The sequence below is a fragment of the Pelodiscus sinensis genome, chromosome 7 (assembly GCF_052426305.1).
Source record: "Pelodiscus sinensis isolate ZL-2025 chromosome 7, ASM5242630v1, whole genome shotgun sequence".
Classification (NCBI taxonomy): domain Eukaryota; kingdom Metazoa; phylum Chordata; order Testudines; family Trionychidae; genus Pelodiscus; species Pelodiscus sinensis.
Genome location: NC_143058.1, coordinates 73,102,123 through 73,117,870, shown reverse-complemented (window position 1 = coordinate 73,117,870; position 15,748 = coordinate 73,102,123). Strand labels below are relative to the sequence as shown.

General features: G+C 40.4%; 1 protein-coding gene across 9 annotated transcripts in view; it reads left to right on the top strand.

The window, feature by feature from the left end:
- ANKRD44 (ankyrin repeat domain 44) overlaps nt 1–15,748 on the top strand; it is a 218,636-nt gene that overhangs the window by 81,376 nt on the left and 121,512 nt on the right. For all 9 annotated transcript variants that reach the window (XM_006117913.5, XM_075934240.2, XM_006117912.5 and 6 more), the window contains exon 2: nt 6,034–6,117. In XM_006117913.5, the coding sequence (XP_006117975.1) occupies nt 6,034–6,117 (84 nt within the window). The remainder of the gene's footprint in view (nt 1–6,033; nt 6,118–15,748) is intronic.

The window sequence follows — 15,748 nt, the reverse complement described above, 5'->3', positions numbered from 1 at the left end:
ATAATGCCAGTTACTTCTGCCTATAAAGCTGTTAACCGTGGGCTAAGTAACTCCTGGCTCATTTAATACTGTAGTTGTCCATACTCTGGATCTTGTTTTCTGGGATGGAATTGGAGGTGAGTAGGATGTGAAGTTACAGGAGCAGCATCAGGATTAGCATTGTGCACTCAATATAATCTTTTCTATCAAGAAGCTAATAGAGAAGTCACGGGTTTATTTGTATATTTATAATTTGGGATTTATCTCCAGAGATATTTTTACTTTGAGGTTTTCACTTTATTCAGAAATTATATTTTATTGGATTCTGTTTTTTCTAGGTATAGTGTTTATTACATTTCTGTCCTTCCTATATAATAAATGCAGTATGATAAAGGATTGCTGTCTAAAATATTGATGTGCTACAAAGTATTTAAATAGACAAGGAAAAAGGAAACACACACAGTGCTGGAAACATGCAGTGAGAATAATTGTTTACCAAATGCGCCTCTTTATTATTTATTCATTTTTGGTGCCATCATTGTGCTCATGTGTTATGCAGTATACAAAATTTAAAGACACTTCATGTCCTAAAGAACTTGGAGAATTTCAAAAGCCCATTACGACTTAAGAAGCCAGTAAGACTTGATCTCCTGAAACCCAGGGGTGCTTTTGAAAATCTTCCCTTGATAATCCTAAAGATAATGTATAATTTACCCCTTCACATATTTCATTTAAACTTGGGAAAAGTCTGTTATCACCAGAACTGCTGAATAAATCAAATTTTCCTCTACATTTTTTGGGGTCATCCTCATTTTTAAGACAGCAAAAATGTGCCAGATCTCTCTTTCCATTTGATTCATTTAACTCCAAATAGCTATTTGTTAATTGCTCACATAATATGGAGATGTGGTCACCAGATGTATTTTAAAAGGAGACACACAAATTGGAGCAAATGGTCAGTTTGAAGTAGTTAATACAAAGAAAAGACACTTGGCAAATTGAATCAAGCTTGTTTTGCTTTCTCCCTTTTTAGAAGTGACCTAAATTTTAAAAAGTTGTGAGTTATTTTCAGTGACTTGCTCATAAGTTTGACACAGCATAGCTCTGTAACTGAGATTTTCAGGGCGGAAGAATTGCAGGATTCCAGGAATTACAGGAAATAACCTCTGTTTCACCTGGCATTAGCCATCCCTAGGGTAAAAGATTGCCTATTTAAAAAAAAAAAAATTGAAAGCTGCCAAGAGCTGGAGCCAAACTGACAGCCAGGAATAGATCAGGGATCAGATAAGAGATTATTGTATTTGCACTGTTCACGGTGGCACCACAAAAAATGTGTGACTACAAGTATTAGGCTCCATCTTGCATTCTTTGAATGTAGCAGAATCAGTTCCTTAGTCTTTCCTGAGCAGTGTGAAGGTTTGAATAGATAAATTGGTTTTGTATTAAAATTTAAGCTGTCTCACTGCATTGTCTGTATGACTGCTTTTACCTTTTATCTTGTGCTTTGCTTTATGATTTTTTGTTCTCCTCTTTTGCTTGAAATGCCTATAACAAGGATTTTTAAATAGTTTGTTGAGTGTTCAACATCAGATTGCTGTATAATATATTTTGGAACTTAATGAGATAATGAAACTGGAAGAAGCAAAGATTTGTTTGAGTCAATATAGAGTAAGAGCAGTTCAGGACAGTTAGTTTTCAGCGGTGAATGGAGCAAGAACTCCGTCCCACCTTGATGTGTTGTACTTCTACTGATTAACTTTTCCTTCCCCTCATAGAAGTTTGACCTGGATGGTACTTTCTAATCCAGTCACTCTTCTGCCTGTGAGAACTCAGGAGAGTTGCAGGCTCCATCTCAATGAGTGTGCACATCTTGTTCAGGGAAATTTTGGGGGAGGGGAGAATCTCTGAAAGAGAGAGTATAACAAGATAATCTGAAAAAATCTTAACTCGGTTTTACCATTAGACTTCATTTTTTTTGAAAAGCAGCTTTATTAAGAAATGAAACAATCGCTTACAAGATGCAGTGCAAATGGACAAATCCTATATTTGTTGAAACTCCCAACTCCTGTTGACCTCCAGCATCTCATATCCAAGTCCAGAGGATTTCACGTAGAATGCTATTTACAACTATTATGTATTGTCTTTGCAGGTTGTAAGGGGAGAGTTCTGATTTCTCTAGTGATTTAAATTTTTAAGCACCCCGCATTAGGGACATTTCACCTCTTGTGTCTCCTGTCACCTGGCTGTGATGTTGCAGTCTTTTCGCCTCATGCCCCCTGTATATTTGACCTCGCTTGGTAGGTCTTTAGTGGCCCACTGTGAAGAGGGGAAGCAGCTCTCTGAGACCCAGCTCCAGCAGGGCCTCTAGAGATACAGGACACGCTTCAGCTGATGTAGCAGCATCATGTGATCCCTGGCCTCCTTCTTCCACCCCTCTGTGAGATGAGATAGAGAAAGTCCCATGAGAACAGCTATGCCCCCACCAGGACTGCCTCAGGACATAGGGCCCGTTATGGTCACTGTGGCAGCAGCACATTGAGATCAGGGTGTGGTTGCAGGCCTGACATAGACTGAACTGCCTTGAGACCTGGGGGCCCCGTCCTTCCTTTCTCATGCAAGGTGTGGGGGTTATCATGGAACCCTCCATAGGTTACACCGCGTGAGGACCTTACCTCTAGAGCTGCTCCTGCATACTGCCAGACACCCACTATGGTCTCAATTCAGTAAGGTACTTTACTCACATAGTTACAATCAGATTCATTACTGCTCTGTTACAGTAACATTAAATCTAGTCTAGGAAGGAGCATGGCGGAAAGGGATCTAGGGGTCATAGTGGACCACAAGTTGAATATGAGTCAACAGTGTGATGCTGTTGCAAAAAAAGCAAATATGATTCTAGGTTGTATCAACAGGTGTGTTGTAAGCAAAACTCGTGAAGTCATTCTGCCGCTCTACTCTGCACTAGTTAGGCCTCAGCTGGAGTACTGTGTCCAGTTCTGGGCACCACATTTCAAGAAAGATGTGGCGAAATTGGAAAGGGTACAGAGAAGAGCGACAAGAATGATTAAAGGCCTAGAGAACATGACCTATGAAGCCAGGCTTCATGAACTGGGCTTGTTTAGTTTGGAAAAAAGAAGATTAAGGGGGGACATGATAGCGGTTTTCAAATATTTAAAAGGGTGTCACAAGGAGGAAGGAGAAAATTTGTTCCTCTTGGTTTCTGAGGACAGGACAAGGAGTAATGGGCTTAAAGTGCAGCAAGGGAGGTTTAGATTGGACATTAGGAAAAAATTCCTAACTGTCAGGGTGGTCAAATATTGGAATAAATTGCCAAGGGAAGTGGTGGAATCTCCCTCTCTGGAGATATTTAAGAACAGGTTAGATAGACATCTGTCAGGGATGGTGTAGACGGAGCTTGATCCTGCCTTGAGGGCGGGGGGCTGGACTCGATGACCTCTCAAGGTCCCTTCCAGTCCTATTATTCTATGATTCTATTAAATATATGTTTTGTGCTCCTAAATTTGTATTCAGATATTTTGTTCACTGCTTTAATTTCTCCTCAACAGGACTAACCTCACCATAGGGGAAGTACTTCTCTAATTTTGGAGAGCAGAACATTATTATATTTGAGGAACATTTCTCATCCATATGATTGTTTGAGTAAACAGTGCACCTAAAATTGGGGGTGGGGGAAGAGGAATCTTTGCAGAGGACATCTTAGAAATTATTTTAAGAAATGTCACTTATTCACTACCGTAGTCAGAAAATATACCGACACATTTCCCTGTATTCCAACAAATGTAATAGCTATTATAGAAGACCCATGAAACAGAATTTTTAAGTTGGCTGCTGACTTTGATTTCTAAGAAAAAAATGTGGACACATCCTAAATGACTTCTTCTCTGGAATCTGACACTACTTGAAATCTAGATCAATAAAGCAAGTGTACACATTTTCAGAATGTGGAAAAAAAAGAAAAACAAACAAAACACGAATGACTCTGTTTCTAGTTCCATTCGGAAGTGGGTCTGGCCCACGAAAGCTCATCATCTAATAAACCATCTTGTTAGTCTTTAAAGTGCTACATTGTCCTGCATTTTGATTCGTTTAGCATGTATTTTTTGACATTCACATTCTTTTAATATGCAAAAAAAAAGAGGAAAAAAAGAAAGAAAAAGATTTTGCTGCTTTTGGGATTGGAGGAACTTTCAGTCAAAATATTTCTATAATGAATAAATATTTTATGTCAATACAATATCACATTTAAATGTGTCAGTCTCATTATTTACAAAATCACACTGTACATTTTAAAAACACCTAAGAGATTCCATTCTGCCCCAAAGAAAACCGTCATTGTTTGTGTAAATAGCATTGAGTGAAAATCAGTTCACATCATCCTACGTCCATCATCAACACATACGTGACTTGCAAAACCTCATTTTTTCCTTTGCCAGCCAACAAATAGAACAATATTGTTCTGTGATGTCCACCAGCAGGTGCACATTCTCAACTCAGCACTAACATTTCAAAAATAATGCTGGAAAATATTTCAGACGTATTTTTAGAAAAATAACACATCTCCATTATGAATGCTCTGCTATCAGGAACATGGGCAACATTGAGAGAGAACTTGAGGAGAGCTTAAAGCCTGCATTGCAAAAGTGCCATCAGTAGCGGGGAACCTAATTAAAGTCTTACAAATTGTACACCTGATATGTAGAGCAATGTAGCAGAAGAATAATGCTTCAGGGTTCAGCGTTTCTTTAAACATGTTACCCATAACTGGACATATGTATATATTATTATTAATTTTAGCCTAAAAATATAGGGAGATGGGAACAATTTCCACTTCAACCTTTCTCTTAACTAATCTCTTTCCCTTCTTTTTCCTTCGTCCCACCCCACATTACCTCCTTACATTTGCTGCTCCCCTCTAGCCCTCAGATTCCCTGGCATCTTCTCACAATTCATCTCTCCTAAAGGGACACAGTCAACTTAAAAATTAGGCCTGTCAGATTTTTTTACTTGGTTTTGTTACAAGTAAGAATTCAGATGACAGTGTTTCTTCCATCCTCTTTCAAAGACAATTTTCCCAGTTTCTTTAATTTATTAACAGCTGCAAACACTGGCATAGGACCTGTGAGCTGGTATCTGAATTTTTTTTAATTGACTAGATTTCAAAGTTTATTGTATCCTGTCAGTTTAGTTGACTGCTCAGTTACTATAGCACTGTGGGCCTAATACAAACCTAGACAGAGAGTGAAGTAATTGACATTCTGATTAACTGGTAGTGATGTCATCTTTCCCCTCTCAACAACACTTAAGAAATATGTATGCCAGATTCTTCCTTCTTTCTGCCTTCTTCTTTGTTTCTACATTCCACTTCCTAATTTCAAGAAGTGAGACAATTATTTCATTTTGTTGGTAGTTAAACTATGCAGTTTGTTTTTTTCTTTAGTTTTTTTTTTTTTAAAAAAACCCTGAGATGCATAATAATCACTGAGAAATACACTGCCATTCATATTATTTTCTGGTTAAATATGTCTATACTGCGGTTGTCATTAAAACATTGCCATATGCTGACTAGAGCTGAGTAGTATCTAAAGGCTTAACTGGTAACCTAATACTTAGACTAAGGGTGCATCTACACAGCACTTATTTTGAAGCAGAGCACTCTTCCTTTGACTTCCCTTACTCCTCGTACAATAAGGGTTACAGGAGTCGGAGTAAGAAGTCCTCCAGTTTGATGGTATTTGACACTATTTCAAAATTAATGCCTGTTGTGTAGATGTGGACTAAGTTATTTCAGAATAGTGCTAGTTGGCAAAAGCTGCCATTTTAATGGGGCTCCTACTGTGTACGCTTAAATATTCATGTATACATATACACCTTGTGCCAACTAATAAACCTTGTTTATAAGACTTTCCTGTTGATTTGAGATGGATAAAGGATTGAGTGCATAATGTCTTATGTTGTATTGGTAATTGTTAGAAGGAATACATTTTCTTTAAAAGAACAAAAACCAAACCTTTAATGATTGTTTTCTGTTCGCAGCCACCACTGGTCCAAGCAATATTCAGTGGTGATCCAGAGGAGATACGGATGTTGATCTACAAAACTGAGGATGTTAATGCTCTGGTAAGTGACTCTGTATATATATGTGTGTGTGTGTACTGTACTTACGAACTTTCTTGACTTAAGTATGAATTATTCCATTAGTATCAAAAACTGACTAAATGTAAAATATTTGGTAACTAGAGATGAACAACTTAAATAGATTCCTAATTATTATATGAAAAAATAATTATCTACATCATGGAGTAGTAATTACCTAAATGTGCCATAATTGCTTTAAGTGTGCAAGTCAGTCAGGGACAGCAAGTTTTCTCCAAATCCCTGTTGTTATGAACTCTAATATCTGAAAGTAGCATATCTCTACAGTGTTTTTCACAAAAAACGAGCCCTTGAGGATCAGGGACTGACCTTCATTCATGATTTGAATATTATCAAAGATTATGGAAGCTGCAGCTTGGCCAGTGATATGCTGTCAGGGTTCGGGCTTCCCCTCAGGCTTACAGCTCAGTCATCATCGGGGTCGCCTACCCCCAAAATCACACCCTCTCCCCCACCTGTGCTCTTTACTTTAAAGTCTCAGGCCGTCCTGCTTCCCGGGTGTTCTCCCCGTTACCCGATGGCTCGGGCGGCCATCATGCTGGCCCCTCAGTGGTGCCGGACGTGATCCGGGGTCTGCCTCCCTTCAGGTTCTGGCTCGGGGTCCTCCCTGACCACCAGGACGTTCTCCTCCGGGGCGAGACTCAGCCCGCAGCTCGCCGGTCCACCTGCGTCGCCGTGGGCTCCTTCCCGGGGCCCTCTCCTCGGCCCCCCTTCCTCTCTCCTTCTCCCGTCACTCCTTCCCTCTGGGCTGGCGTCTCGGCTTTTTGAATTCCCCTCCAGCCCTAGCTCCGCCCCCTTACCTCCGGGACGCAGGCTGATGATGTCAGCCGGTGTCTCTGCCCAGCCGGCTCTCCCAGCCCAGCTGGTACGTGAGTGTCGCGATCCCGCTCGGGGTTGGCAGGGGGAATCCCCTTCCGTGCGGGTGGGATCCTTTTCCGTAGCTCCCACCCCCCCTCCGGCCCCACGGGGGGTCGGAGAGTGTGGGGGGCCGAGGCCTCCGTTGCATCAGAGCCCGGTGCCCCGTCACATATGCATAGAGGAATTATTGCAGGATCGATCAGCCCGTGTCTAGTTTAGACAATGGTAAACAGCTGTAAACAGGTAGAAGTTAAATATTTAATAGAAAAATTTTAATCTGAACCTGCTCTTTTTTAGGAACTTGTCTGTTTTTTGCCTTACTCTTTCCTTGTTGTATTGAATTACTTCAGAATTGTTAAAATGAGCAGCTTTTGCTGGCATCTTAAGTACAGTCAGTAACCTCTGGAGCTGGTTAGACTGTAGATCTGAGACAGCACAGATATTTGCAGACTGTCAACTGGGTCTTTTAACTTAAACATTCTTTTCCTGTGTCTTTTCCAGACCAAATACTCGCTGTTGTTTTACTCCTAGCTGGTATGAGTGGTTTGTCTGTTTTTTTAACAATATAGGAGGCTTTGGTTTGGGTTGGGACTAGAGCCACCAGGATCCAAATACTTGGTTGAAAAAGGTAGATTTAGAGATTTGTAGCAGCAATCCCCCAGCTTTAGTTAAACAGGACTCCATTCAACTCCTGGTAAAATCAGTAGAAAGACTTGCCATCGACTTAAATGGGAATCAGACCAGGCTCATACAGAGAAAGGAAAGGAGAGATGGGGTCAAGATGATGATGTCTTTCTGTTAAGTATCAGTTTTTGTGTCCTTTCCTGAAATAAGATATTAAAGATGCTAATTGTGAAATATTGTTTCCTTTATATCGCCTCTATTTTTGTTTTGCCCAACGGCAAAAATGGAATTTTGACAATCCTTTAAGGTGGGTAATCAATCTGTTCTTTATACTGCATATTAGTTTGTCAAAAACAGTTCTTGGTATGCAGATCCAGATGGTTACATGCTTTCAGGTTCTACCCATAAAATGTTTTCATGTCCCCTTCTGTCCAAGGTTGCTGGGGATTGTTGCTATGGAGATGTACTCAATTCCTAGATAAAATGTTATGTAGGGTAGCCTATGTTTTATATATGGATACCATGGCTTTGAATGGAAAAAAAGTAACTGAAGTGAAGATTTTTACTGAGAATTCCATGCAGTATAATGGAAGTCCTTGCAAGATTGTGTTGACCTACCAGTTGGCTTACCTGCATCTAAGAGATGGAACATTCTTTGCAGTAACTACAAAAATATTTTTCAGGATATATTCAGAAATGTAAAGTAATAATTTCAGATCAATATCAAACACTGGAAATGTCATTAAAAATGTGTAGGAGACACCATATCTCCCATCTGCTATAAGCTGGTTAGTCACAGTAGTTGCTTATGTTAATTATCTTCAGTCTGTTTCTAATTCCTTCCATGTTAGCATTTCAGTAATGTGTGGTTACTGCTAGCCGTGTGACAGGAAGATTTGGCACCACTCGTTAATGGTGGTTTTTGAAAGAATTAAAATATAAATACAAATTAAAAATAAGATGTGACTGCTCTCACAGTGAGCTTGAGGTTTTCTAAAGGCATATGTGATGTTTCAGAACCCACGACGGAAAAGCTATTAGCGTGGAAGGACAAAATGAGATATGGGAAACTTGAATATAAATGATACCTAACAACATCAAACTGTCAAAGCAGTGTGAGAGCTGTTCTTATCTAAGAACACAGAATATTAATCTTGGGGAAAAGACTTCAGAGCAAATAATAAATTAGGACAAATTATGAAATAGAAAAATATTTCTTTCTTAACCTGGCAGTGTGTGTTTTAAAAAAATAAATGACTCTGAAGTCTACATGATGCTTCTTTAATTGGGGCTTTTATTTTGTAACGAAGAAAAAATTGTAGCTGTTGGCTTAGAACTGCTTGTTTGTTTTTAATTCATTTTGTCAAGATAGAGGTCAAAGTGACCACTCAATGTTTCTCGCTGGTCTTCATAGGGAACAAGACACTGCTTTTACATCTTGATGGTAATGATACTTTTTATCTAGTGGGCAGTAGTTGGTTCCTGACACTATATGTTTGACTGTTATTTTTTGCAGAGGTAGGTTTGCAGGCAATTTTCAGTGGCATACAGTCCAAGGAACAGGGATTTTCATTGGAATACCAGTGACTTAGTTTTATAGACCAACATATATGTTGCATTATGAAACTACTGAGCTAGCTACAGACAGGTATTTTTAACATTTAAAATACCCTGTATGGGGAAGTCTACCGTCAGGGCCATTTTAATGGAGGTAAGTCACTGTTTAGGGTTTCAAATTCATATGAGATTCCAGCCCACCAAACGGAAGAACAGGTCAAAACTTGTATTCACATGCATAGCCACACAAAAAGAGCAGCAGATATCTGCATTCAAATCTGCAGATTTTCAGGGTTCTACAAATATTGTACCAGCTGATTTTTGGTGCAAGGATTTTTGAGGTTGACAATGAGAGTTTTATGTGTCCATATTCACCTATTCCTAGGTTAGGAAGTTGCACTTTGGCCCCATTTCTTGGCTTCCTGATCAATCAAGGTGATGGGGAGAAGGAGAATTTATCAACAGAGGTTACAGGGCCCCTCAAACAGGAGTGTAAGTTTGGGAATTATTTACCACAAACCTGAGCGTGTTAAAGATAGGTAGGGATGTCACTATGGGTGAGTCTTTACATGTTGGTTTCACTTAACTGATGTGAAGGTGCAACTTCATATTTTTGTGTGATATGTCCAAAATAAGTTTAGGATTCTTGGGGCAAACCCTTGGAAAAATAATTTTCAACTGGTGTTGTAAGATGAGGTGGGGGGATTGGACTGAACTTTGACACTGTTCACCATGTTGTCCAGTTGTAATTTTCCCCTTCTTCCTTGGTGGGGTTGCCTATAGCCTGGAGGTTTTATTGAGTGTCACCTGCGTTATACAGATCTGTATAGAGGATGTTCCAAAGTCATACCGATAAAACCTTTTGTAACCTGTAGCCACCATCTTACTTATTTTTTCTCACTAACCGATAAGACTGCTACACACATTTGTATCATTATTCTAATGAAGTGGGGGCACCGAGGGCTCAACCAAGTCTTCACAAGAAAACAAATGTTAACATACCTTTAGATTTTGCCATACATTCTGGAGCAGAGAACAACAGATGATATTCAGTGTTACTCCACAAGCCTTCAGAATAATAATATGCAGAACAACTTTTCATTTAATTCTGAGTAATATCCCTTATTTGGGATTAAGAAAGTGATATGATGTTTTATCAATTTTGGGAACCAGACCATGCCTTTTAGAGAATTAGAATTTTATTCTTGATACTATTGAACCTCACTGGCAAATAAAATTGTGCTAGAAATAAATATGGCATTTCTTAGAGGTAGTTGTGTCTCAGCAGAAAGCTTTTTATGCTTGCCCTCCCAGGGAGGGGAACAGGGTATGGCAATGTGCCAGTTTTCACTGAAGTCCTTCTCAGAGCTCTAGGGAAGCTTCTTTGAAAACTTTTCCCTTGACACAATGTGGCCGTTTGGCCTTAGGTTCTAATAGCTTCTGTGCATTTAAATGTGTCGTCCTCTTCTAGCCACAATTAAATGTTCTATTTATTTAAGCTCCTAAACCCCCTTTGCTGGGATATTTGTTATAGTTAATCTATCAAGGGATTTATTAATAACTTGGGTTGGGATTTTCAAAGCTGCATAAGGGAAGTAGTTGTGCCTCAAATCAAACTGACTTTTGGACCAGCTTCCGTTTGTGGGAGAGACGAAGCCTTCAAGCTACACAGAACTGCTCTTCAGTTCTTGAAGAACCTTGCATACCCCTCTGCTGTTCTCCAATTTCAGCTTTCATTTAAAATTTAATAAAGTCTCTACCAGTCATTTTATGAAGATTTACACATGTGTGTCCTGAAGTGGAGGGGTTGACGCTGGAAGGGTGGGGAACAAATTAAGATGTGTAGGCCCTAGTTACATATGGCAGTGTGCAGTGGTCTCACCCTGTAAGTAAAATTGGCAACACGAAGTGCTCAAAAACTGAGACAAGCTACCCAAAATCATCACATTTATTACAATTTTCAATTTTTTTAAAATATCAGATTTTGGATGCCATTTATTTGCCTTCTATTTTTTTAGCTTAAATATTCATGGCATGCTTTCAAGCTTTACTCTGGAACCATGAAAGCTAGACATTTAAATATATTTGAATGATTTTGTGATATCAACATACACAGCTACTGTGTATTAGCCGTCCAAGCCAGTGTATTAGCCGTCCAAGCCAGTTTCATAGCCTGTGATTATGTATTGCGAGAACAAGCAGCAAAACATTACCGAGCACTTTTGCTTACCTTATATAATCCACATAATCATAAGAGATCACAAATTCATCCAGAAAAATGGAGATACTTATTAAGACTTAATATTCTGCAGTACAATATCTTACTCTATAAGCATTGGACAACAGGTATTTTAAGTGTAGTACCAACTCCATCAACATGACACTTGCTAAGACTCAACGAAGTAAGGTCAAAAGAGATTTGAAAATCATTTGAAGATTTAATATGTTAATAAATGGGGTTTCCATTTTCGGAGGAATGTAGTACTCTTTTAAGTCATTTGTGTATTGATGATTAATACAAATGTTATTTAAAAGACTTAATTTGGCTTCTGTAGCCCCCACATCAACAGCTAATAAGATAGACCTCAAAATGCCGAAAACTCTTAGAGTAGTGAGCCGCAAGCCATGTGTCTTGCTCAAATCCTATTTTATCAGAAAAGAGGGATTAGTCAATTTGGTTTAACAAAAACTGCACATGGCACTTCCTGTAGTAGTGACAAAATAACTACTTTAATGAGCAAGGGCTAGTAATCACACTTTGTCTTGTCATTTCATAACATGTCCTTGTTTGAAAATCCAGCTTTTCCTGTATTTTGCTCAGTGCTGACATGCTCAGAATAGGCCTGGAATTTGTTAATACATCAGCACTACTGCTTTTGTAAATAGAGACTCCTTGAGCAAACTTGCATTTAGCTGGAATTATTTGTGCCGATATGGATCCTGAAAAGTTTAGTATTGGAATAGAAATACTCCACATGTAGTTTGAAGAGAGATTATAAAATGTCACCTGCTTCTGCACATATCTCTGTTCTGTATTTTCTCAGTTGAGTGCCTTTTTCATGGACCTAAGCAAGCTACTCTTGGGACTTTGGGACCAATATATCAGGGGAAACTGATATTGCTGCATTGTGGATGCAGCTGGAAAACAGGAGGCTGGAAAACAGGAGCCATAATGGCTACTGATTTGGGCAAGTCACTTAGGGCTTGTCGAGGTGTTGTGGCAGTGCACACCAAAGGGGGATAAATTGTAGCGTGCTCAAATGTTGCACTCTAACTTCCTCATTTACTCCCTGCTAATGTGATCTACAAAGTTCCTAGTGAGGGTTAATGGGCAGGTTGGACGTCCCTGGTCCAGCACCCACAGGAGCTGATTGCTCCTGGAAGACGGATTTTGCAGGATCGGGGAAGGTAATTTCTGGTTCTCCCCAGCCCTGGTCTGGCTGTTTCCCCATCTATTGGCAGCCCTCCTGCCCTGTCAGCCCCACCGGATTTCCTGGTCCCACCAGCCCCGAGGGCTCTCAGCTGCCAGCCCCTGACCAGGACTCTCTGGTCCTGAAACATCCTACCGGACCACATATGTTGCCGGACCAGAGTCCTGGTTTAGAGTGGTGCGACCTGTTGTAGGGATGTAATAGTATTGTTGATTAACCAATAAGCAAAGTTTATATGTTAATGCTATAGACTACTCACATTCCACCCTCCCTTTGCCAGAACATTTTTAGCAGGCTGGCCAGCAGCCTGGTTCAGTCTCAGCTTGAGCCAGGTCAGGGACCTACCCCTGCTGCAGTTCTGCATTTAAAGTGTATTAGGAGCCAGGTGGGCAGGCAGCCTGGATCAGTTCCAGCTCTCACTGGATCCAGGAGCTCAGACCCAGCCCTGGACAGGGCTGCTGCCACCCTGTGCTGCTGCCTCTGTATCAGAAGCAGCAGCGTGGGTGGCAGGCAGCTGGTCTGCCAGGGGAGTTGGTTTTTTAACTGGCTCCCCTTGCAAACCAGCTCCTGTCTGGCAGATAGAGAGGCAGCAGCATGGGGTGGGGGGAAGGGGGCTCCCTGGGAGTGGGGCTGGAGCGCACTGGCTACCAGCCCCATCCCTGAGGACTATAGAATAGTCAACTAACCAATAAAGAATTCATGAGGTTAATTGACTATTCAGTCAACTGATATTTAACATCCCTAACCTGTAGTATTGTTACAAGCAAGATTACCTTGCTGCAGTATGTAGACAAGCCTGTCAGTTCTTTGTGCTTTTATTTCCTCATCTGAAAGCTGGGCATAGTATTCATAAACCTCTGTAAAATACTCTGAGTTCTACACTGCCATAAAATCCCAAAGCACTGAGTTCCAGAGTCTTGGGCAGCTGGTTCAGGCTCACAGGGCTCAGGCTTCAAGGGTAGACATAGTAATGTAGACATTTTGAGTTAGGGCTCTGAGACCCTCAACGTGGACCTGAACATCTACAATTTTAAGAGTCGGTGAGGCCAAGTCACCTGACCCATTCCCAAGGTCCTTGTCTGCAGAGAAAACGTACTTAGGGGCTTAAGATTTTTAGGATGCAACCTTCAGTTTTGATTCAAGAAACCTGTATGGTTGGTGATGGCTGATGAAAATGCAGAGACCAAAAGGAACATAAGTTGACTTCGTAGCCACCTTATTTTGCAAATGGCACAGTTTAACAGACGGAAAGTAGATATTGAAGAGCAAGAGATATTATTGTTACAAAGCTAACTTTTTCACTGTAAGCTATATTTTATATAGCCTGCTCCATTGCTCTTTCCTCTTAGGAGCTCCTAATCCATTGCCTTCTGTATGATGGATTGAGATTCACTTATTCATCAGATGGGTCTAACAAATGTTTGTTAAGGCAAAAACATTCAAGTGGTGATCGGTTACTTACAGATGCTTATGACACCAGACAATACAGTTTCAACCCTCTTTTGTTACACACGTATGTATAACATTTTTAGAATGTTTTCCTATTCGTATGCATTAGTCTCTGATTTCCATGTCATCTCTTCTCCTCTCAGTACAGGTTTAGTGTTCATTCAGATGGTCTCTTCTAGCTTTTTAATTACTTTATCTTTTCTTTTTCTCACAAATGTGATTGCTGTGCACTTTTGTGTGCATGCACAATTCTCTTTATGCGTATGTTGTTAAATGTTAGCAGAGCAGATTGTTAAAATTAACTTCAGGCTTCTCTCAGAACTAGATGCACCTTTGCTCCAAACACCCACGTTAATTCTTTGGAAGTAAAATTGCACCTGAATGGTTTTATCAACAGGACCACACACTAGGGATGTAAACATTTATCCGGTTAACTGATAATAAGCATTAGTCTTACTGGTTTCGGATTAAACTCTGCTGTTGGCCAAAGACCAGGACTCCATTGCCATCCCATAGTTGGCAACCAGGAAAGACATTAGGTAAAATGTGGGGGTGCTGCATCTCATGCCTCTCTTCCCCTTTATTGATATTACCATTGCGTCCAATCTTCCTTTTACTATTTCTTCTTTCTTTCCTGTAAATATTTATGTGAACTTGGTTACTGCCAAACCTTTTGCAGATAGAATAATGCTTTCTTTATTCTCTCTGTTTGTAGCCTTCAGTGTTTTGACCTCACTGACTTTTTTTCACTGTTCTGTTATGTCAAAATTATGTTTGTGGTTAAACTTACCTCTCTGTGTGTAGGCCCAGCATGTAGACTGGGTGTCACTCAGTTGGTGTATGGTGTTTGTGTCGGCTCTGAACACAAGGAGTTAATTTCATTGTATGTGCACGGGCTCTAGTTTTCTTTGTCATACTTTTTGTAGTATAAACAGAAACCTGAGAGTGATCCTCGGACTGACCTAGTTACACATATACTTCTCTACAGAATGATCACTCTCTGCAGGGTTGTATTTTCTCTTGGGTTTTTTCCTTTGTTACCAGCAAAGGCGCACTAGTAAACTAAATTTAATGGGCATGACCTTAAACGATGTTAAATGCCTTTGTCCCAGAAGAGGGTCCAACCTGGAAGCCACCGTATCTGTCACCGGCGGATTTCTCAGCTCAAGTCCAAATAAACACAGACACATATAGTGCTCAAATTTAACAGTGTATATTGTAAAGTACAACAGATAACAGGTAAATTAAAAACAATGGATTAACAGATAACCAACCCCTCACCCACTGATATACTAGAAGACAGGATAGATATAACAAACAGCAGAACTTTATACTCAGTCTGTCTGACGCAGCTTGATGCTCAGGACCTTCAGTCTTTAGCTGGTGGTAGCTTTTAGGGGAGGAACACAGAGGCGTCCTGATGCTCCGGTGTTAGTGGTGGTATGGCAAACAGTTCAGTTCACTCTTAGTCCCTGCCTTTGCAACGGACCAGCATACAGTTTGTGGATTGCAGGCAGAGCAGTTCTGGGTGCCTTGAAGGGCCTTCGCCACAGCAGGTGCAGAACGATGGAAGGAGCTCTGTGGTCACAATCCCGATGGTGTGGGAAGAAGCAGGTAGCTGGGGCTCACTGAGCTGAGCTATTGCTGCAGCTGTGGGCCAAAGCACCCTGTGGGCT